This window comes from Phyllostomus hastatus, unplaced genomic scaffold (assembly GCF_019186645.2).
Source record: "Phyllostomus hastatus isolate PE091 unplaced genomic scaffold, TTU_PhHast_1.1 phas_contig_495, whole genome shotgun sequence".
Classification (NCBI taxonomy): Eukaryota; Metazoa; Chordata; class Mammalia; order Chiroptera; family Phyllostomidae; genus Phyllostomus; species Phyllostomus hastatus.
The window spans coordinates 6,001,081-6,024,105 of NW_025333895.1; the positions used below are offsets into that span (position 1 = coordinate 6,001,081).

General features: G+C 64.4%; 1 protein-coding gene across 1 annotated transcript in view; it reads left to right on the forward strand.

The window, feature by feature from the left end:
* Nucleotides 1–23,025, forward strand: part of ASS1 (argininosuccinate synthase 1) — a 47,704-nt gene that overhangs the window by 18,183 nt on the left and 6,496 nt on the right. Inside the window, exons 8-13 of the mRNA XM_045846358.1 lie at nt 2,292–2,362; nt 2,895–2,925; nt 7,865–7,955; nt 10,186–10,270; nt 10,829–10,893; nt 18,822–18,953. Of these exons, the coding sequence (XP_045702314.1) occupies nt 2,292–2,362; nt 2,895–2,925; nt 7,865–7,955; nt 10,186–10,270; nt 10,829–10,893; nt 18,822–18,953 (475 nt within the window). The remainder of the gene's footprint in view (nt 1–2,291; nt 2,363–2,894; nt 2,926–7,864; nt 7,956–10,185; nt 10,271–10,828; nt 10,894–18,821; nt 18,954–23,025) is intronic.

Below are 23,025 nucleotides of genomic sequence, written 5' to 3' on the forward strand. Positions count from 1 at the left end.
AATCCTCGGGGCTTTGCAGCCCCCGCTTTCGGGACCTGACGTCACCAAGGCCGGAAAGCGCTTGGAGGAGGCGCACGCGCAGCTCGCGTTCGCTGCCTTCCCAGCTGCCCCAAGTCCATCGTCCAGGGGAGCAACTCTCGGAATCGCGCCGTATTTAGCATTGTCACCACATTTTTTATTTTTATTTCTAAAAATATTTTACTTATTTATTTTAGAGAGAGGGGAAGGGAGAGAGAAAGAGAGGCAGAGAAACATCAGTGTGTGGTGGTCTCTCATGAGGCCCCCCCACTGAGGACCTGGTCTGAAACCCAGGCATGTGCCTTGACTGGGTATCGAACCAGTGACCCTTTGGTTCGCAGCCTGTGCTCAGTCCACTGAGCCGCACCAGCCAGGGCGCCACCATAGTTTTTAAAAGCCAGCATTTAAGGTATGGTGCCGGGAAGCAGGCCAGTGTCCTGTGTACACGTGGAAGATGGCTTATTGTCTGTCCTTAATCTTAACGCGAGTTTCCTGGGGCAGGGGCGGGGGTCGGGGTGGGGGCGTCAGGACACAGAGGGGAGGGGAAACCGAAGTCTCTCTGGTCAGGGTCTGTCCCCGTGTTGGACTGTGCGTGTCTCCCAGTGTTGGGGGGGGGCTGCCCCCCGTGCTCTTTCCTCCTTGCCTTCCCTCCTTTTCTGCTCTCCCTGCTCTGCCCGAGGCCCGGCGGGGGAGAGAGGGGGCAAGAGTGTTTGCAAACCGCCCTCCAAGCGAAGGTTCCGGACCGGCCCTGGTTTCTCAGCCCCGCCTGGCCCTCGTGGTGCCCTGCAGGCCCCCGCTCCCCACACCTGGCCCCCCTACCTGGATAGGATGAGCGTGTGGACTCGACTCTGGGAAAACCTGGGGGGGTGCTAAGTGGCCCCCAAACACCAAGCAGCCTTGAAACTCCTGCGCTCGTGCGGTTTGAACGGGAGAACACACACAGTTCTGCCATGGATGTGGGCTGTCTCCCGGCGACAGAGCCCCAGAGGGTTCAGCCTAATTAACTTTGAAATCCTGAAGTGCTGATGGAGGAAACTTTCCCTGCTTCGTGGGAGAGAGGGGAACGCCCAGGGGGAGCCCCGTCAGGAGGGGTGGGGGGTGATGCCCGTGGGACTCGAAGGCCCGCACCTCCGAGGTTCTGGGACCCCCGGGGTGAGGTGCCGAAAGGGTGCTTGGGGGGCGGAGCGTCCAGGCTCGCTGGTGTCAAGGGTGGCCGGGCGGGGCCTCTGAGCCGCCCTGCATGCCGGGTGTGCGTGGAGGGGCGAGCAGGGCATCCTCATACACTGGGTGCTGGGTTCCCGCCTGGGGTCGGCCAGGGAGCTCGGGGCCACCAGGGGGGCCTGCCTCACCTGTAACCCGAAAGGCCAAGTCAGGTGGCGTTGAGCGACCGCTGGTAGCCTTTCGGGCTCAGCGTCTTGACGGGGCTGGGCTCTCCCCTTGAACCTTGGATTGGGCCGCTTGGGAAGCAAAACACAAGCAGAACCAGTGGGGAAGGCGGGGGTGTTCCTGGGCCATCCTTGTCAGGGAGAGGGTCGCAGACGAGACCCACGAGCCGGAAGCAGACACACGTCCCTCTCTGCTTTGGCTTGGCCTGAAGCCCCTCTGTGGGCGCTGCCGCCTCCATGGAGACCCCGGGGAAGTCCAGTTTACTCCCGTTCATGGGGTCGCCGTGGGGGGGCACCGGCCGTGCAAGGAGACCCTCACATAGCCCCTGGCACACTCTGAGTGCTTCAGGGCCCTCGAAGCATAAGCCCAGAATCTTCCAGAAGGAACCTTCAAAGTCGGCGTCCACTCTCCAGCATCTCGGGCACTGGGCTCCCGGGTCCTGCGTGGGCACGTCCAGCGCCGGGGGTCCCCACTGCCCCCCCAAGGCAGCCCGGGGTGGGGAGGGGGAGACAGGCCGGTCCAGGGCCTTGCCTGCAGAGGGGCCAGAGTTCCGGGCTGCCCGTGACCTTCGGAGAAAACCAAGGCCCTCGGCTGGTGTGGCTCGGTCCGTGGAGCCTTGTCCCCAGAGGTGCAGGGCTGCCGAGTCGATCCCCAGTCTGGGTGCAGGCGCATGTGACCGCTGGTCCAGGCGTGTGAGAGGCAACCAATCGGCGCTTCTTGCGCGCGTCAACGTTTCTCCATCTCCTCCCTCTCTAAGAGCAAAGGAAAAAATGTCCTTGGGTGGGGCTGAAAAAAAAAAGAAAAGAAAAGAAAACCGAGGCCGCTGGGCCTGACCCTTGCGTCTACTCCAAGCCGCCTCACGCCTGCGCCGTCTCCTCTCCCCGCAGCAACACGGGATCCCCATCCCGGTCACGCCCAAGAGCCCGTGGAGCATGGACGAGAACCTCATGCACATCAGGTGGGACAGTGCCCGCCCGGCGCTGCTGGGCGGGGCTGGGGTGCAGTGGCCCCCGGACACCCCCAGTCCCCGCCCTGACAGAACAGGGCACTCGGGGGAGGACAGACGGCCCACATCCTAAGCGACTCACTCACAGCTCTGCCTGCGGCTCTGCTGTGTGCCCCAGGGGGGACGCCGGGCGCCCGGCCTCTGCTGGGGCATCGGGGCTTCTCTCGGGAAGGGCGTTTGAGATCAAAAGCTCAAGGGCAAGACGGGACCAGCCAGGGTGCAGGGAAGCGCCTTGAAAGCAGAGGGGACAGCGTGTGTGAAGGCTCCTGGAGGACAGAGAAATGTCCCAGGCTCACTCTTGCCACCTGCAGCTCCCGCAGCCAACTGGTGGGCCCAGAATGTTCCGGCCGAGGTTGGCAGCTGTTGCTTTGGCGGAGAAAAGGGCAGACCAGTCACGTGGTGCGGGGTGGGGGTGGGGGTCAAGGTGTAGCTGTGTCCGTCTGTCCCTCCCCTGATCACCCCTATCTTCCCTTTCTCTCTGCAGCTACGAGGCAGGAATCCTGGAGAACCCCAAGGTAATTTCTGTTTCCTCCCATGCTGTCTGATGTGTTTGTAGCCTAATTTGAAATTTCACGGGGGACGGGCTCGGGGCTGGGGCCAGCCCTGCCTGTCCAGACCCCCACCACCTGCCCACTCCGTGCTACGTTTTAAGATCCTCACCCCCCACCCCCCCTCCCCACACCCTGTGCTTTTTCTAATTGCTGCGGGATGAATGGGGGAAGTATTTCAGGGCAGCACGGAGAGAGAGCGTGATTGTGCGACAGTAAAGAAACAATTAGGCAGATGAGACACTGGGGGGGGGGCCCACTGGCTCTCTGGCCGCTGCTGCCTGGATGGGGGCTGGTGGGGGGGGGAGGGCGGGGGAGAATGAGAGCCTCAGGACCCACTTGTCTGGGTTTGCGCCCCGTGCCTGCGAGGCAGGCCACCCCATCCTGTCCCCAGCCTCCCCAGCTGGGCCACGGCCGTTTGAAGGTTAGGGTTTCTCTTCCCGGGGGGTTTCCCTTTGTGTCTCCCCCTGCCCACCGTGGGAGCTGGGGGCGGCAGGGGGGAATCTATCCCGGGGAGAGAAAAATCTCTTTGTCCCCGCGGGAGTGCGTCTCCTGCCCTGCCCAGCTCAGCCCCGCACCGCACCGGAGGGCTGGTTTGGGGGTGGGGCGGGCTGCTTGTCTGAGGTTAGGGAAGACGTGTGCTTTGGGGGTGGGGGCGCTCGGGCAGCTGGGCCTGGGGGGTCCAAGAAGCCCAGCTGGAGGGGAGGATGCCCAGGTGGGCAGGGAGGTCCCAGCTCGACTCCCCACAGGGACCGGGGCTCTCGGTCTGAGCGTGGCAATGGAGGGTGTGTCAGTGGCCATTTCTGGAGCCAGGCCCGGCTTCAGCGTTTTCCCGGCCTACTCTCTCTGGCTTCTGGCGCTGAGCTCCCTAATTGTATGGGCAGGGGGGAGCTGAAGCCCCACAAGGGAGTAGGGCTGGTGCCCAGGTCACCCCCCATCACAGGCGCGGGCCCTCTGGCCCCTGTGGGTCCCCCACTGCTCACGGCCTCCCCCCACCCGTCTCACCCCCTCAGCCTGAGTGTCACTCGAGAGGGCCGCACCCTTGCCCCCTGGAGGCTGATGGCCCCATGAGGCTGCTGCCTGCTGGCCACAGGTTTTTCCAGTTCATGCTCTGCTGACCCCGAGACGCTCAGGCCGGCCACCCCTAATTAGCCAGTCACTCAGCGCCAAAGGGGGCGGGCGGGGGGCTGAGCACAGCAGAGCGGCTTCCAGGCGGGGTGTCCTCCAGCCTGCGGGGCGCGAGCACACTGGGAACCCCCTCCCCTCACAGCCTGCGGGCCCTCACCACAGGGCCAGGGGCGCAGGGCCGGGAGCAGAGGGGTGGCGGGTGCAGGTCCTCGTGTTGCTGGGGCCGCAGGCCCCCTGCCTCCCAGGCCTCCTCTCTGACGAGGACTGGGCGTGGATCAGTAAGTTCTGGAGAGAGGTTTTTTTTTTTTACGAGTTCTGCCACCCAGTCACGGAGGGAAGGCTAATGCTCAGGTCCCAGAGCTCGGGAACTTGGGTCTGAATCCAAGTCTGCTTCTACTACTGCTCTGCAACCTTGGGCAAGTTACTCAGCCTCTCTGAGCCCCTGGTTGCGCATGCACGCAGTGGGAGACCACAGTGCCCGCCCCCTCCCTCCCGTCCAAGCCATCAAAAGCCACTTGGCCTGTCCGTGGCTCAGGGCAAGGCCTGGAGCATACATAGGGCTGGGGGTCCCGCCCTCCGTCCTCAGGCCGGCTCAGCATCTCTGGGAGGAAAGGCTGGGCTGGGTGTGAGCCCAGGGGGAGACCTCCTTCCTGATGAGAAGTGGGGGGCCAGCCCAGGACCCAGGGGGCCAGCCACTCTGGCCCTGCGCTCCCCGCCTGTGCTCCGCAGGGCGAGGGGCTATGCTGGCCGGGGGCTCCCCCAGGCTAAGTTCCAGGCCCCCCACTCGCACCTCTGGGTCTGATGTGCGTGGGGGGGCAGTTGTCTTCAGGTGCCCGAAACGAGTTGGCAACAGCTGGGGGCCTGGGAGAAACCATGCGCCCGAGCCGCCCCGGCCCCCAAGGGAGGAGCCGGGGAGACGGAGCTCAGGGCACCCGGCGCCCCCTCCCCCGCTCCCAAAAAAGCCCGAGACCTGTCGGAGGGAGCGTTTGAAGGCAGATGGTGGGGCCATTTTCTGCCTCCGTGAGGGCTGATTGAAGGGCAATGAGGCAGCTAATGCGAAGAAAGATAGAAATTTACTTGCTTTAACTTCATAGGGCCCACAGTGAAAGAGTTCATTCAGTGCCGGCCGCCATATCTGACGGATGAATAAACCCTCCGCGGCATCGATCATGCCTGTACATCATGGTTCAGTTCATGGGCCATTTGTTCCAATCTCTCCTCCCCGGCCTGTTCCGTGCTTTCTTTCCCCGCTCCCCGCTCCCCCCGCCCCGCCCCACCCCTCGCGCTCTCTCTCTCTCTCGCTCTCTCTTCACTCTCTCTCTTCACTCTCTTCCATCCCCCACAACCCCCCCCACACACACACACACATACAGCTGACATTGGAAGTGAGTCCTCCCGCTGGGATGGATAAATAGATGGTATTGATACTCAGCAACAAACTATTTGTCATTTGAACTGGGCTTTTAGGAGGCGGAGTAAAAAAAAAAAAAAAGGCAGGCGTGAGCCACCTTGGAATGCAAAGCAAATGTCACCTCATTTCTATTTAGTTATCTTATTTAATTGGCGCTGTCGGGCGGTGGGGGGTCGGGAGCCACTGGCAGCGGCCTCCCACTTGCACGGCTGAGCGCTGGGCTGCTGTCCTTGGGGCCTGCACCTCCTGTCTCCTGTCCCCATCCTGTGTGGGGCAAGTGTGGCCAGGAGAAAGGGACAAGCACCAGGTTGCAACGGGAGGGTCAGGCACTGCGCCGGTGCAGGTGGGAGGGTGGGGAGCTGGGTGAACGGTGCTGGCACGCTGGTTTGAGCCAGGCCTGGGCCTGGGCCTGGGCCTGGGCTGGGGGCCCAGTGAGGAGCCCCGGGCGGGTGAGAAGGGGACTGCCCAGCCGTGTGGGTCACCAGAGCCCCAAGCCCCGGTTCCCTTTGCCTTTGGCTGCAGATGGCCGTCAGGCCCGTGCGTGCCCAGGGAATGTGGAGGTTGGAAGGGCTTGGTGGGGCTGGGGGGCATTTCTCTGAAACTCCCACGTGACTGTCCCCATGGCTAACCAAGCGGGCTCTCCCTGGCTATATCCCCCGTGCTGTCTCTCAGCCCTCGGGCTGCCAAAGCGGCCGGGAATCAGCGTGGGGGGGATGGAGAGAGCACTGGACAGAGAGTCCAGACTCCACGGACTGGCCCTCCCATCAGTGGGGTCGGGCCGGGTGACCCGGACAAGCCACTCCTTTGTCCTTGGTTTTCTATCTTGGCCACGCAGACATCAGGCTGAGGGTCCTTAAGGACCCTTCTCGTCTTTGGGTTTGTCTTTGAGGTTGGTTCTGAGTCCTCGTTCCCGCCCCACAAATAGACACAGTTAAGGGGCGAGGCTGGCCCCAAGTCACATGGCGCTTTGGAGGTGCCAGGGGCTCCAGCACCGCCGTCCCGGCCGAGCTCGGAAGCAGAGCCGGGGGGGTCCGCCGTCCCCGTGTGCCAGGACTGGGGGGCTTCTCGGGTGTGGGCGCTGGAGCGGTCGGTCACCCTTACAGAGAGCCACCAGCAGAGTGGCCGCAGGCGCCTCTGAGGGCCGGCCTGTCCGGGAAGGGGCGTCACCGGGAGTCCGTTCCGGCGCCCCTCCCCCGCCAACCGCAGAGCCGGCACAGCTTGCACCAGGCCCTCCTGGCATTTTCGTGGGCGACTTCTACGTCCGGTAAAGACGGCCTCTGCCCAGAAACCGTCCGATAGTCAAAGACCGGCACCATTTCTTCCGCTTTGCACACGAGGAAACCGAGGTTCCGAGGGGTGAAGCGGTTTGGCCACGGCGCACGGCCTGCGGTCCCGACGCCGGCTCTGGGGGTGCCCTCCACCCCTCGGAAACCCAGCTCCTGTTTGCCAAAGACCTCCCCAATCCTTGACCTTCTCACCGAACCCGGCTGCTGAGAACGCAGAGGAAACTGTCGATGGAAAACGGCGCCTGAATGTTAGATCTAGGGACCACCCTTCCCAGGCCGTCGGCGGGTGGCCAGCAGCTGGGCCTGGGGTGCCCACAGGAGGGACGAGAGCATAAGGCCCTAGGGATGGGGCCCCGTCCCCACTGTGGCCAGGGCCCAAGCCAAAGCTGGGAGTGGGGGGCTTGGGGGGGAGCCAGGGCCTCGGAGGCAGGAGGGAGTTCCGAGAGCTCCAGGCGGCCGGCCTCCCTCCTCCGCTTTCCCAACACGCCCAAGAAAACGTATACAGAAAGGTTGATGTGTTTCCAAATGGGTTTTCGCTTTGCTCTTCTCTTTTCTCCCTGTGAGTATTAACCCCGGGGACCCCGGGGACGGCTCGGCTCGCTGGAGCACCTGCCAGGGTCACGCGCAGTCATTAGCTTTGCGGTCAGCGCAGAATAAGCCCCAATCCCGGGCGGCTGCGGAGCGCGCCCGCCCGCCCGCTCCCGGGAAGCCCGCCAGTGCCGCCTCGCGCCTCCAAAGTCGCACTTTTCCTGCCTGACTTGCTCCTCTCCCGCTATTCTGCCTCCAGCTGTGGGGGCGTCGGAGAAAGAGATGAGATCAAGTTGAGGGGAAAAATTGTCTGATTTGTTGAGCCCTTTGTCTCCCGGGCCCCCCGGCAGTCGGGGACGGCTCCGGGCTGGGGGCTGGGAGGCTCGCGGGACGGTGCCAGGGGGGTGGGTGGGTGCCAACAGCCCCCCCAGTCCTGGAGAGGGGTGCAGATGTCTGCAGGAGGTGACTGGGGTGCAGGGTGCCCCCGGGGACCGGCATGGCATGGCTGGGCTCTGGCCACCACAGTCACCAACCTCCTTCTGTCTTCGGTCAGAACCACGCGCCTCCCGGCCTCTACACAAAGACCCAGGACCCCGCCAAAGGCCCCAACACCCCTGACATCCTGGAGATCGAGTTCAAGAAAGGTAGGTGGCCGCCCGTCAGGGCTCTGCTCAAGGGTTCCCCGCCTCCCCCTCCGGCCGGGTGGCAAGACCCAGAGAGCCTCCAGGGCACCCTCAGCCTCCACCCACCGAGGCCGCCAAGGGCGCCAGGTTCAGAGTGAGGGCACCCCCGTCCCAGCCGCCCCCTCGCCATCTTCTTGACCCTTTGGTGAAGTCACTCCGCGTAGAGAGCTGGCCTCTGGGGCCTCGCTGCCTGTGGAGCGAAAGCCTCAGCTAGCCCTCCCTTAGCTGCTTGATGCTTCGCCTCCCGCCCTGCCCCAGGGTTCGAACCCCACTCTTGCTCGAGTCCTGACCTCTTCATTCTCACAGCTAGCAATAAGAAGCGCCTGCTGGCCTGGACTGAGTGCCCAGCCTCAAGCCTGGCGCCACCCCTTGCCCTGGGGGATGGAGGGAGGGCAAGGTGCACCTGGCAAGGGGAGGAGCAGGACCAGGCTCAGGGTGTGTGAGGAGAGGACCTTTCCAGGAGGCCGGGAAACTCAGGGGGACTTCCTGGAGGAGGTGGCACTGGGCAGGAGTTTGAGAACCTGAGAAGGGGCAGGAGGGCACAGAGGCTCCTCGAACCCCAGTCACCCGCCTCTTCCTGGCCTTTCCCAAGAGCCTTGCTGAGACAGTGGGCACTTTCATTGTTGCTTATCTGGTCAGACCCTTGAACTTCATGCCACGTGGGGACCGTGGAGTCCTCGGTCTGAGGCCCCCATAGGCAGCTGGAGCTCTGAGTTCCTCCTAGGCCCTCTGTCTGCCCCAGGCCTGGCTCACGGGCGTGTGGCCTTCTGGGCATCATCTCTGAGGGGGTGGGAAGGGCGGACGCAGGTACTGCCCCCGCCCCCACAGGCCCCCCCAGGAGCACGGCAGAGCGGTGCGGGGGAGAGAGCCGGGGAGGGGAGACGTGATCCATTTTCATGATCGGGGGACCGTCTGGAAAAAAGGGACGGGAGGGGCCCTCCCCTGCCCAGTCCCCTGCACCCGCTAGTTAATTTATTTGAAGTTTTAATCTAATTATTAACTATTTTAAAGGCTAAGAGGCTTTCTCCGCAGCAGCACCAACAATGTCAGCCCCTTTCTGGGCCAGGCCCCGTCCGAGGCCGGGATAATGGGACGGGGGGAGGGAGAGAAAGGGACAGGGGAGGGCGGGGGGGGGGGGCGGTGGTGGCCGGAGAGGCTTAAGGTTCATTATTGGGCAGACTTACATTTAATAGCAATTTACAACCAAGTTATAAAACCCCTGGAAATGGGGGTTAAGAATGGGGAGGCTGACAGCGCCGTGAGCGAGCGCCGCCTGGGCTAATAAAGACTCGAAAGGCGCTATTGAGCCCTGATTGGCACCCATCGCGGGCTCCATGGTAATGAGCTGGGCAGATGGGTGGGGGATTAGCCGCCAACTTTGAACAGCCTCCCTTTGTCACTGTTACAGCTCTCTTGTTAGTCCCCTAATACATTTATTGCTCATTTCACACCGCTCGAGAAAGTGCCCCTTGCTATTCAAAGTCAACCCCCGAACCCACCCACTGCCCCCCCCGCCCCATCCCCCTCGACCGGGCCCACCCCTCCCCGAGCGGCAGGCTCCCTCCTGCCCTCCCGCCACCCCGGGGCCCCGGCGTCTCGGGACGCGGGGCCGCCTCCGACACCTCGCCCGCCGCAGCGGGCACCGCGTCACCCCCATCCATCAGAGGGCTGCGCGCAGGTCTGGGGTGCAGGGCTGGGGGCGCGGGGGTCTGCCTGACAGACACGCAGGGGGCTCTGTGTGTGTGTGCGTGTGTGTGTGCGTGCGTGTGTGTGCGCGCCCGGCCGCACCTCGGCCCCCCGGCCCCCGGCCCCCCAGCCCCCGGGTAACTGGTGGGACAGAAGGTGCTCCCGGCGTAAGACAATGGTGGAGCGTGAAATTCAATTAGTTCAGGGCCTGGTTCCAATTTCACAGCCCCTAAATGCAAAAGGGGCGAAGAGAATGGGAAGGGTGGGGGAGAGCGTTTTTATTGCACTTTTCCTTTCATTCTGGGGGGCTCGCTCGCCCCCTCTCCTCCCCCAGCGGGCCTCAGCCCGCACAGGGCTTCCCGAGGGGTCGTCTGCGGTCCATATCTGTCATATCCGTTTAAGGCGTGGCGGGCGGGGGAGAGGGTGGGGGGCGGGGGGGCGCAGACGCAGGCTCCTCCGCCGAGCGCCAGCCCGGAGGCCCACTGCCCTGTCCTCCCCGCCGCAGGGGTCCCCGTGAAGGTGACCAACGTCAAGGACGGCACCGCCCACCGCACGTCCTTGGAGCTCTTCACGTACCTGAACGAAGTTGCGTGAGTGTCTCCGCCCTGCCCCCCTCCCGGGAAGCCGCAGTCTGGCCGTGCCGGCCTGGCCCGTGGCGGCCGACGGTCAGGCTCAGGGGCCAGGGAGGTCAGGCCGCGTCCTAGGGGCGGCCTTGGCACAGTCTCTGGTGCGAGTCCTGGTGGCCCTTGGTCTTGAAAAGTGCCCACCGCAGGGGGTCTGCTGCCCCCTCGGAACAGCCCGGCTGTTCCCGCCAAGTGCTGGGCTGGACCCGAGGCGGGGCAGGAGGGACGATGAACAGGGGTTAGGGCTGGGGCCACACGAGACCCGTGATGGGCGTGACGGGAGCTGCGAACTAAACTCACCGCGTCACCCGAGTGAGCCATCCCTTCCCTGTCTGGGCCTCTGTTTCCCCGCGTGCACCGTGGGTGGTTGGACCGGGTGACCCAGCTCAGACGTCCTTGAAGCCCAAGGCGCCCAAGGCGGCGCCCGACGTCCTGCATGGTGGTGGCCCTGGGGTGGGCACAGCCCGGCTGTGGCCGGCAGCACCAGCCCCCATGACCCACTCTCCCCACCCACTCTCCCCGCAGGGGCAAGCACGGCGTGGGCCGCATCGACATCGTGGAGAACCGCTTCATCGGGATGAAGTCTCGAGGTGGGTCCGCTCGCCATCCCGGGACGCCCCCCCCCCCCCCGGGGTCCCCGTCCCAGGCGGGCGCTGCGACTCCCACGCCACGTCAGTCAGACTCAGGACAGGTCCTTCCGCCCCCAGCATGCGCCATCCGCCCCCACCGTGGAGTGGGAATGGGGGCGCCTGGCCGCCGGCTGCGGGGGGTTGTGTGAGGAGGGCCTTGCCCTGGGCAGGGAGGCGCCCAGCGGTGTCCGGGAGGAGAGAGGGGGCAGGCTCTCCGGTGCCCCGGGCAGTTCCGCCGGGTTCCAAGGCTCCGGGCAGCGCAGGGCTGATTTTGTGATCGTTAAGGCTGAACTGAGGAGGCGGGCGGGCATGGGGGGGGGGGGGGGGGTGCTGCGGGCTGCACTGTAGCTGCAAGGGGCCGGGGCCTGAGGGCCTGTCCCAGCGTTGGACGTGGCCTCAGGTGGCAGGTGGGGGCTTCTTCCAGGTAAGGGCGGCCCCCTCGGCTCCACCATGCCCACCTCCGGCTGAGCCAGGAGGGAGGGGAGGGTGGTCCCCAAAGGTGCCCCTCTCTTCTCTTAGTACCAGAACCCCGTGATTCCCTTTGTCCGCCACTCACCGAGGCATCTCCACCACGCCCTCCCCTCGAAGACTCAGTTTCCCCACCCTTTCCGGGGATCTCGGCTCCCTGAGGGTCTGTGATGAGCTGGGCTGTGGGCGCTGTAGGAGAAGGGGGCACGCATTGGGCAGTTAGGGCCCCGAAAGGGGGCGCTTGGACTTTTTAAATGCCCGTGGTGGGGTTGGGGCCCCCCCGCAGGTGTCCCTGTCGCTTTGCTCGGGGTCCGTTTGAAAAGACCACGACCGCGTAAACCCGGGCCAAGATGTCAGCACGGCCTTTGCCCTTGAGGGCGTTTTACTGAGATTCTGAAATCCGGAGAGAGAGGCGGCGGCCGGACTTCAGCTGTGGGAAAAGGGCGCGGAGGCGGGAGGCGGGAGGCGGGAGGCTGGGGTTCGCACCCCAGGTCTGCCCCTTGGACCGGTCATTCCGGGGCCTGTGTCTCCTGGGGGGAGTAATGGGCGTGGGCGTGGGAGCCCGTCTCGAGGGCTCCAAACCGTTGGGGTTTATCGCCAAACGGTTTGGGGAGCGGGAGGCAGGGCTGGTACGGAAACGGCCTAGGTGGAACTCTCGGGAAGGCCTTGTCGAGAACAATGTGGCTCATCAGCTGCTCCCCATCCTCCGCTCGCACCTTTGTCTCCTTACCTGTGTCACCGTCTGATTAAATGTGCCTTTGTCTCTGCCTGCCCTTGGGAGCCGGCGCCATGTGCATCGTCCAAGGCAGACCTGGGAGGGGCCTTGGGCAGCCAACGACCTGCGCCCTTGTTTCACAGACAGAGAAAGTCCCGGGCACGACGGTGGCGGGACCAGGACCGACGACACCCCAGATCTGGACAGGCTAAGAGCTCAGTCTGGGGTGTGTCCCTGCGGGTGCAAGCCCAGCGGGGTGTCGTGGCAGCGGCTGGAGTGGCGGGGGTGTCCCAGCAGTGGCTGTGGCCCCAGGAGCACGTGCCGCAAGGACCAGGCACCCACGCCCCCTGAGGGCTGTGCGTGGGGCTCACGGGTGCCCACTGAGGCCCCTGTCGCCGTGGCCCTCCCAGGCCCACGGCGGGCATCGCCGATCGGCTGCAGAGGTGTCTCGGTGCTTCAGGCGGTTCGCCACCAGTCATCAGGACTGGCACATACAGTGAAAACAAATTCCCTTGTTGGAAAGAGGAGGACTGGCCAGAGGTCGCGCGGAGAAATGGCGTCCTGTTTGGCAGGGAGCACCAAGCAAACCTGAAGTCAAGGAGGTAGTGACTAGAGGCCTGGTCTGGGCTATCCTGGGAAGACATCCTGGAGGAGGTGGCAGGAGACTAGGCTTCTGCTGGTAGACTGTGGACTAGGGCAGGTGCCCCGGGAGCCCTGGAAAAGCGAGGAGCTGCCCCAGGGGGCCAACTGGGCGGTGGTTGGGTCCGAGGGGGGCCGGGCCTCTGGAGCCTAGGGGGGCTGGGGTAGTGTGTCCAGGCTTTGGTGCCCGACTTGTGGCCCCATCCTGGCTCCATCGCCATCGGGAAAGCAGCCGAGCCTCTCTGAGCCTCAGCTTCCTCATCTGTGCAATGGGTTGTTTGCAGCTCAGAGACGGAGAGCTCATGGCCCACCGTAGGTGCTGAGCCTGGATGGTGGACTCCGCCTCTCCCCCAGAACTGGGGGGGGTGGGCGCCATCCCCTTGAAGGTCAAAGCCATGAAACTGGCGGGCAGTTCTGCCTCCTCCTCGGGTCGGACCCCTGGCCCCCTGAGGAGCAGATCCCTGGGGTGCAGCCTACCCCCACCCATGTCCTGGGTGTTTGCGCGCCCACGGGGCTGCCCCCTGAAAGCAGGGGTTCAGTCAGGACTGTGCTGTCCTGGGGCGAAACGGTGAGGGATCCACTCCAGGAGCGTGCTGCGTGACCCTGGGCACGGGGCCTCCCCTGTCTGTGACCCCAGCTGTCAAAGGCAGGCAGCCCGGGCGACGCAGCCATGGGCGACATCACCCTCTCCCTCTGGAAGCTCTAACTCGCCTGTTTTCTCACTTGGGTTGTGGGGGGCAGAGAAGAAAGTGGCTTCCTAATTTGGGGGGGATAGCTTGTGTTCGTTTCCCCGCTCCCAGTGACTCCTAGTGAGAAAGAAAGAGCTGGGCAGTAACTCGGGACATATGGGCGCGCCCACGGCAAGGTTTTTATTAAGTCCCCAGTAATGGGAGATGCTGCTAATTGCCAATTACAACCGAGGGCAGAGCAGGAAGGCTATTGTCCCTATCTCGGCGTACAAGGGGAAAATGTCGTTTGTATTGATTTTACAAAGCACATAATTGAAATTCTTTAAGGGCTTGTTTTGTTTCGTTTCGGGGGCTGGGGGGTTAGGGAGTTGGGCTGCGTGAGTGCCGTGGGTCTGGGGTGGCCCTGGGTGGCCGGCTCAGTGGCACGAGGGGCCGCGGGGTCAAAGGGGCAGGGGGCCAGGGAGACCGCGGATGGGGTAGCTTTCGCTGCATTGTGGCTGTTCACATCGTCATTATCACATTACCTTTTTAGCTCTGGAGGGGGGCTAATTAAGTGAAGTAAATGAAATCAGTGGGGAGGAGAAGGGGGGGGCGGGGGGTGAGACAGGAGGAAAGCAGAGAAGAAGGAGCCAGGTCTGTCCTTGTCCTTCCCTGGCCTTCGCCCCTCTCCCAGCCTGCCTCTCGGGGTCTCCCCTCCGCCTGAGGCCACCTCTTCTCCGCCGCCCCCTCCTCCTCCTCCTCCTCCTCCTCATTGCCGGCTTTCTCTTCCCTGTACTCTTTCCCTTCCACTCTTTGCCCTTCTCCCTCCGCCTTACCCATCTTTCTCCTGCTCTCCCTGTTCTCACTTCCTCCTTGCTCCTCTACTCTCGGCCAAGAAGGAGCGAGGGCCGCCTGCCCACCTAGCAGAAGCCCCGCACAGGGAGAACCTTCCGGGCGGAGAGGGGAGGGGGCCCTGGCGAGCAAAGGCCCTCGCCCTCCCCGCAGCCTGGGGTGGCCCGGTGGGCCCGGGGACACCAGGAGCAGAGCGGATGGTTACCGTCCCACCTTCACTTGCCTCCCCGTCACCATGGCAACTGCACCTCCCTCCTTGGCCTTGGTACCTAACAGGGATGCCCTTGGGCTCCAGCCAACCTCCCTTCCCCTGGCGTTTCCAAATCCCTGCCTCTGGGCACTGCTCTCCCAGAGGACCAGAGCCTGTCTGATCCAGGTGCCCCCACTCCCAACCTCCCCACCCCCCGACCCCGACCTCTGGCTGAGTTCCCTTCCCACTCAATTCTGCCAAATTGCTCAATCCAGGCTAACCTGGCAGGCTCGGGAACAGACAAGAATTTAAGTGGCAGCAGCTGTTTTGGCCCCACCTCTCCCTCCTCGGTCCACTCTCCCCCGGCCCGGGCCCCCCCTGCCCCGGCTCCTCGCACCCCTCCTCCACCGCCCCCCCCCGCCCCAACAGCCGTGATTATGGTGTGATTGAGGCCGCTCGCGGAGAACCGCTGACACCTCCGTCTTTCTGCCGTAAACACGGGGCGATGAAAATAGACCCTGGGGGCCGCCGTGTGTGTCACTCGGAGATGCCTGTTGTCTCTGCCACGGCGACACCGAGCCTCAGCTGTCATTTCCTCCTCCTCTTTGCTCAGTGGTTCGTACGCCGACTGTCAAAAGCCCCAAATCCATAGTCTTTTAGCATCAGGTTTCTGTCACAGTTTCTTTCAAGTCATTTTTCTCTCCAGCAGAAAACACACGGGAATCATCTGCCCTCACCCCTGTGGAGAGGAGAGGGACGATCTGAAAACGCTTGCTTGCGTGTGCCTGCGCGCACACACACACACACACACACACAGCAGCAGTGCCCTGAGAACAGCTCTCTGAGCGGTCACCGTGAACTTGGACTCCCTCCCTGAGAGCGCGCCGGACCGTCCCCCGTGCCGGAGTGCTCACGGCCGCGCCGACCCCTTCTCCGCTGCTGGTTCTGGGGGCTCCGGAGGGGACAGCAGTGGGGGAAGCCCTTGGGCGAGTCAGATAGCCTTTCCTCGCTGGAAAGCCTAGATGTCTTCCTCGAACCCCACACCCCACCCGCCTCGTGCCCTTTCCGCCCCGTCGGGAGGTGATGCCAGGGAGCTGGCCACAGTGTCCTTGAGTCCAAGCCGCACACACGGCAAAGCCGAGCCTCTCTGTGCAGGGGTAAGTGGTGCGGGACTTCTGGTCCCCGCCCCTCTGGCCCTGCACCACGCCCACAGCTGGCTCAGCCGAGGGCAGGAAACGGGGCCGCCAGCTTCCCCAGGGACCGAAAACGAGCACCCCCCAGTCCCTGTCCTGCCTGGGGCGGTGCCGTGGCGGCAGTCCGTGCCCACGTCAGGACTGGCTTTTCGAGTTTCTGACATCTTCCAAAAGGCGGCAAAACTAGTCGGGAGAAGGCTGTTTCCGAACCAACGAGTGCTGAGTTCCTAGTTCGTGCTGAGACAAGAGGACCAGTCGGCCCTTTGCCATTGGCTTGCTTTGGGGTGACTCGAGAAACCGCTCTGTTCTTGGTGATGACAGACAGCTCCTGGGGTCCCTGAATGCTCACCTCCCCCCCCTTTAACCCTGTGGTGGTTTTTGCCACTTGGGAGGCCGATCTTTCCGAACGTTCTGCACACGCCCGCCTCTGTAAACGGGCTCCCGGGAGAGCAGGCCCTTCTCGGGGCCCTGGGGCCTCCTGGGGCCCCTCGGCAGTGGTGCCTTGCTGCCCCCCAAGGAGTGGCCCCAGCTCCCGTGCTGCGTCCCTGTCTGTTCGCAGGGGTTTTCCGTGTGCCCCCTACCCCCGCCACAGCCCCCCCCGCCCCCGGTGCTGTCAAAAAGGCTTTTCTCTGCCATCCGCCCGCCTCCACCCCCGCTGGCCTCCCTAACCCTGTCCGGCTGGCTCTAGGCCACTCTGCAGAAATGGGCCGGGAGTCTGCTTCCGCCGTGTTTGCAAGGGTGAGGGTGAGGCACGTGAGGCCCGAGGAGCACCCCAGGGGCGTGGGTGTTGTCCTGCTGGGCGGTCATTCCCGCCCCCGCCAGAGGCCACAGCGGACTCAGGCCCAGTGAAATGGGGTCGGCTCTTTCGAGGCACATTGTAATCGTGTCAGCGCCCGGTCTCTTCGTCACGTGGGTCGCCCCGAGACCGGCATCTCGGCGCCTCAGGGAGCACCCAGGTCCTTCCCTTCGGCCTCAGCACCTGAGACTTGGGTGCTGCCTTCCACGCTCCAGCGAGCACGGGATCACTTGGCCCTTAAGGCCCTGGGGGGCCACCTGGGGCAGAGATGGGAGACCCCGAGGGTGGTGGTCTGCGCACCTTGGGCAAGTCACTCCCCACTCCGGGCCGCAGTCTCCCGTCTGTGCAATTAGCCGCTGCACCAGAGGAGCCTTCTCGGGACTGCGTGGGGTGGGGACCGGGTTTACGGAGAGGCGCCTGCTCCCCGCAGCGGGGCCCGGGGCGTCTGATCCGTCTGATCCGAGCGCTGGGCTCCCGCCTGCCCGAGAGCCTGCTTGAGCCCGGGGCTTGCAGCCTGCGGTGAGGAGAACCCGGTGCCGGGGGGACGGTCCCAGAGGGCCTTGCCCTCGCGTTCTGACAGGTCTGTGATTCCCAGACTCGCAGACCAAGGCCTGCAGAAGCCATCGGGGAGCAGGGGGGGCAGGGGGGGGGAGTTTTTGGCTAGTCACGTCGACTCGGCCCACATTCCCTTTGGATTTCAGAGTGGAAAACCATATCTTTTATGGTTTTTGCATTTTTAAAGGATTTTTTAAAATCGCAGTGAACCATACCTCACTAAGTTTGCCGAGTTGGTCACTTGTGAGTGTTCAGTCGGGGGCACCAGGGACATTCAGGCTGTTGTGCGGCCGTCGCCTCCCTCCACCTCCAGGGTCTCCGGAACTCTCTCATCTTCCCAACCGAAGCGCCGTCCCCACCACCCACTGACCCCCCCCCCCCCGCCAGCCCCTGGCAACCAACGTGCTCTCTCCTTGTCCTGGACTCGGTTCCTGGGGGTCTCACTCATGGGGAAGCGCACACGATCTGTCCCCCCGGACGGGCTCCTTCTCCCAGCCCGATGTCCTCGGGGGCCACTGCACTGCAGCGGGCGACAGGAAGTCCTGCATTTTTGTTGCTGAGGGACATCTGGGCGCGTGGTGTGGCCGAGTTCCGTTCACCACCCGTTCATCCACCGACCAGCGCTGTGGTTGCTTCCACGTTTGGTGGCTGTCGTGAATGATGCTGGCGGTGAACACGGGGGGGGAGGCGCGGTCCCTCCTGTTTCGTTTAACACAGCCGGTTTGCAAGGACGACGGTGGTGTGTCGTCAGGATAACGGCAACCTGCCCCTTTGCTGCTGGAGCTTTAGGTGGTGGGGGAGAGGCCCCTTCCGGGGTAGATTTGTGGAGGGCAGGCCGTTGTTGCCCCTCCTCCACGGGGGCCACAAACGCAGGGCAGTTGGTACGCAGGCAGCCGTACCTGCTCACCTGAACGTTCTGTGGTTGCGAGGCCGCAGGGCTGGCCGACAGGGGTCTGGCCGCGTGCACACGGGCAGCTCCCTGTCCTGGTGCCTCCGTGTCCTCACGTGCAGGGCGCCGCCGCCCCGGGTGGGACACCCCCCAGGTCTGGGCCTCCCGTCTGGTCCAAGCAGGCCCTTCAGCAAATGGGGGGACTGAGCCTGAGGGGACGGCGGAGGACCCTCAGCCAGACGGTGGGTGTGGGTCCCCGCCACCCGCTGACCCCCATGCCGCAGACAGCACTGGTCAGGGACTCGGGCCCGGACCCAGCTCCCAGCTTCCCCCTGGGGCACGTCCCCTCTCAGGCCTCAGTTTCCCCACCTGTGCGGTGGGGTCAGCAGCAGGGGAGCGCAAGCCGTCCACCCCAGCAGTCAGCGTGGCTCTGCAGGGACACGGCTACGGAGGAGCCCCTGGCTGAGAGCGGCCTGCGTGTGCACACACATGTGTACATGCGTGTGCACAGCCATCCCCTCCCCAGGCTCCCGGGAGGAAGGGAGGAAGGGGTATGTGGGGCCCGGGCTCCACCGTCGTCGTCGTCGGTTTAATTACAGGTTTTCAGCCGCGGGCCGGTGGGCACGCGTCGGGAAGGAGGGGGGCCGCTCCGAACCCTGTCATTTTCCAGCGTCTGCAGGCCTCTTCAAAGGGGGGCATCCAGGCATTTTCTCCGCAAGCCGCAGAGTGGACTGTCGTGGCCGCAGCATGAACATAATGACAGATGCATTTTGCAGCAAGCTGGGAGTGAATGGGTCCAACCGGCTTGTCTCCTGTCAGACGAGTCATTATTATTTTTTTTTTTTGTCATTTGCTGACAGTTTGGGTTTCATGCGTTTCTCTCTTTTTTTCCCTCCCTTTCCCCCTGCCTGGAAAAATGGCTAGGTATCTACGAGACCCCAGCGGGGACAGTCCTTTACCACGCTCATTTAGACATCGAGGCCTTCACCATGGATCGGGAAGTGCGCAAGATCAAACAAGGCCTGGGCTTGAAATTCGCGGAGCTGGTGTACACGGGTGCGTAGTCCCCGCGGCTCCCTGCCCGCGGCGCCCTGCTCCCGCCCCACGCTGCCCGGGGTTGCGGCCCGAGACGGGCAGGCTCAAGGGGGTCAAGTGGGGACAGGGGACGAGGGAGCCAGGGGGGTGCCAGGACCTGCCCCGTTCACAAGTGTCAAGGGAAGTGTGCCAGTCCCCCCGAGGTGTCCGCTGCCCCGCCGTCCACCGTCTCCGGGGCTGCAAGGATGCGTCCTGTGCCCCGCCCGGGGCAGCCGACCTTGGTTCAGCAGGTGCCAGTGGGGCGCACTGTGTGGGGACATGAACTGTCCCGGGGGTCCTCCCAACTCCCCTAGGAGAACTGCAGCCAGGCCCCTGTGCAGATGAGGAAACCGAGGCTCAGAGTGGGAGGGGCTTGCACAGAGTTATGTATGGGGAAGTGGCCTCACTGGGTCCGACCCCAGGTCGGGCCATCCGCAGGCAGAGCCAGGAGCCCCGACTGCCAGGGGCAGGCTGCCTCGGCCAAGAATTTGGCCCCAGGCCTGGGCCTCGCGTGAGCCACACTCGCTGGGAGGTCACCAGGACGGCCGCTGGCCCAGCCCACGCGTGCCATGGCCAGGGGTGAGGTTAGCGCGCCGTGTGGGCGGGTTCCCTTCATACAGGTGGGAAGACTTCCTGTCCTCCCAGAGCTGGAGTCCAGGCCCCCCGCCCCCCAGCCCCCCGGCCCCACGCTGTGTAACAAACTTGGTCCCCAAATCATGCCCATCGCCTGCTTTTGTTCAGCCTGTGGGCGAAGACCAGGTTTTACATATTTCAATGCTGGGGACGTTTTTCTTTGAATAATACTCTTTCATGACCTGTGAGAAGTGTAGGCGTGTCAGGGTCCCTGACTCGTTTTGGGGCACAACTCTGCTCACCCATTTACACGTTGCCTGGGGCCACCTCTGAGCCCCCCAAAGTGGAGTGGTTCCCGCGGAGACTGAGTGACCCGCGGAGCCCAGGACGCTCTCCTCCGGCCCTTTCCCCAAAACGTCTGCTGACCTGCTCCGTCGTGTGTCTGTCTCCCCAAGAGAGAAACCACAGCCAACAGCCCCTCCAAGCTGCCGGGGGGACAGGCTGCCGGGACATCTGCTGGGCCCGGGCCGCAGGGCCACCGGGGACAGTTCGCACGAGTGACAACTGCCCGGAGGAGCCTCTGCGGCCCTCCTCCTCTGCCCTGAGGTCTGGGCTTTTTTGGAAGCTCCTAATCGCTGTGACTCATTTTGGGATTTCAGCAAGACTCCGGTTATTGGCTGGTCTCATTTCTCCCTCCCATTGTTGCCAGCGGCTTGGAAGCCAGCCCCCCCGCCTTCCTAGGTACAGACAGGTGTTTAAATACCATTGTCTCCCGCGGGCTCGCTCGCTCCGCGGGGCTTCAGCGCTGGAAGGTGGATTTGGGTTACAAAGCGGGAGAGTCATTAAGATGTGGCAGGAGGCTGCGACGGGGGGAACACCTGGCCGGCCCGCTCCGGCTCAGAGGTATCCGCGAGGATGAGTTGGGGGGCGGCCGCCGGCCTCCCTCCCCTCCCAGAGGGAACGGCCGCCCCCTGTCCTGCCGTGGGACGCGGAACTGGGCACTGACCGGTGTCCCCTACTCTCAGCTGCACCGAGGTGAGGACTCGGAGCCCCAGGCAGGGGAGGACACTTGTCCGAGGTTTCACGGCTGCTGAGGGGCGGCTGTGAGCCCACGGGACAGGTCTGCTTCAGAGGCCAAGTTCTCGGCCCCTCCAGCCGACCCCCGGGGAAGGCCAGGTGGGCCGAGCTGCCAGCAGGCGTGATCCAAGGGCTGGACGGCGCGCACGCACGGGGCGCCCCGGCGTCTGGGGCACAGCCCCCGGCCCTTGGCTGCGGGCTCGGCGCCCCTCCACCGGCCACTGGGGCTGCACTCTTGCTCTGTCACCCGCCAAGCCCTCCAAATCCCAAAATGAGTTGCAGCGATTAGGAGATTTCAAAGGAGGTAAAAGCTCAGGGTGGAGGAGAAGGGGCGAGGCGAGGGCACCGGAGGCTTATCCGGGGCACTTAAGATTAACAGCAATTTCTCCCAGGTGCACCTGCCGCCCGGGCCCCCAGAGCTGTCCAGGTCGGCCTCGGGCGCCAGCCTGTGCCCCCGGCAGTTTGGAGGGGCTGTTGGGGGAGACTTTTCACATAAGTGTTATGCACCCGGGGCTAGCTGGAGCAAGTCACTTCACCACCCTGTGCCTCAGTTTCCTCATCGGAAGAGCTGGGCTAATAAGGTGCCAGAGTGAGGACCAAATGCGTGGATATTAATGAGACGTCCAGAGCAGAGAGGCTGGCACCCTCACGAGTCCAGCACGTGTTAAATAACCACGGACGCCTGGCGTGGCTTCCGGGCGTGGAGGCGGGAGAGACGGGGGCCTCACCTCTGGTGAGGGTCATGAACTTGGGTAGGTCCGTCTCTGCCCTGAGCCTCAGTCTCCCATCCTGTAAAGGGTACCAGGCCAGGTTTCTTCCCAGTTCCATCTGGCCCCCGTGACAGAGCCTGCCGCTTCACTCTGGTGCCTGCTTGGCTCCCTCAGAGGCCCTAGGGTCTTGGGGCACAGACAGGGAAACTGAGGCACGGGACGCCTTGCTTCCTCAGCCCCACTCCTAGATGCCCTGGTTACCGTGACCACTGTGTCCCTCTCTTCTTGCCCTGCCCTCACGTGCCCTGGTCTGCCTGGTCTGCAGAACCCCAACCTCAGGACCCATCTCATGTAGGGGGCGTAGCTCACCCCCCCACCTCCGTTGCGTCAGCAGTGAAATGGGCATAATGTACAACTCACATGGAGGTGGTCGTCCCCATTAGCCCAGTGCCTGGCCCAGCCCCGGCCCCCCGCCCCAGCGCATGCACAGGCCCGGGACATGCGGGGCGTCCCCCACGCAGCCCGACGAGCTCGCTGCCCCCACCCCAGGCTGGGCCTGCTGGGAAAGGAAATCTGAGTGTGAGACCCCCGTGGGGTGAAGACGGGAGACCCCGAGAGAAAGCCCAGGCCAGGAGCTCTGCCAACGGGTGTCTCTGTCGTCCGCCCGCCTTCAGGCTGAGAACGTAAAGGCCTCAGGTCCCAGCTTCGTCGGAAGATGGCCGAGCCGGGGGCACCGGGGCGAGGCAGGAGGTGGGGGCATCGGGTCCCCTCCCGCCAGGGTCCGGGCCGGAGTCTGGAGCGCTCAGCCGGACCCACCGTCTCAGGGTGTCGCTGAGGGGCTTGGGACAAGCTCTCCGCATCCTGGGCCCCTGTCTCCCTGGACATGGTGAGGGCCGGCGGAGGCCGAGTTCCCAACTCAAATGCGGAATGCTCAGAGCCTGTCCTGCGACCTCCCGTTGAACCCGCACCACCCCCGGGAGGGTGGGCAGGGACAGTACCTCACTGTGCAAACGGGCAACCGAGGCACAGAGAGATCACCTTGCTTGTCAGGGCGGAAGTGGGACGTGAACTCCGACGGCAGGTCCCTGGAGAGAGAGGCCCAATCTCCGCTCTCCAGGCCCGGCCGGCCCCCCACCCTGCAGGCCCCCGTGGCAGAGCAGGCCTGCTGTCCTTCCCCTTCCCCGCCACCGACGGCCTCCGCACAGGCCCCCGGAGGCCAGGGCTCCGACAATAGCCCCGGACCCCGGGCTGACCCGGCCCCTTATCAGGGCTGGGGATCACCAGCCATCTGGCCCCGCAGCTGCCCAGGTGGGCTCACCTTCCCGGCTCCATTTCAGAGAAATCCTAGCCCTCGAGCTATCCCGTCCCTCCCCCACCCTGGCCAGCCCACCTGCTTGCTGGCCCCTGCGCAGCAACGAGCGAGGAGGAGCCGGAGCTGGCTGCCCGCAGGTCCGAGCCTGCCCGAACAGGGAGCAAGCACCCACGGCCTTTCCTGGCCTCAGGGTCCTGGGGACCCGGCACGGGGAGGGGGCGGTGGCCCGTTTCTCAGGCACCTGACCGGGCGCTCCCGCCACGGACCGGGAAGCTCCAAGGGGAGCATGCGGAGAAGAGGCATCACCGCTTGGACTGACCGAGGTCAGACCCAGGCCCCCCACCACAGCCTGGCTTCCCACAGGGCCTCCCCCAGAAAAGCG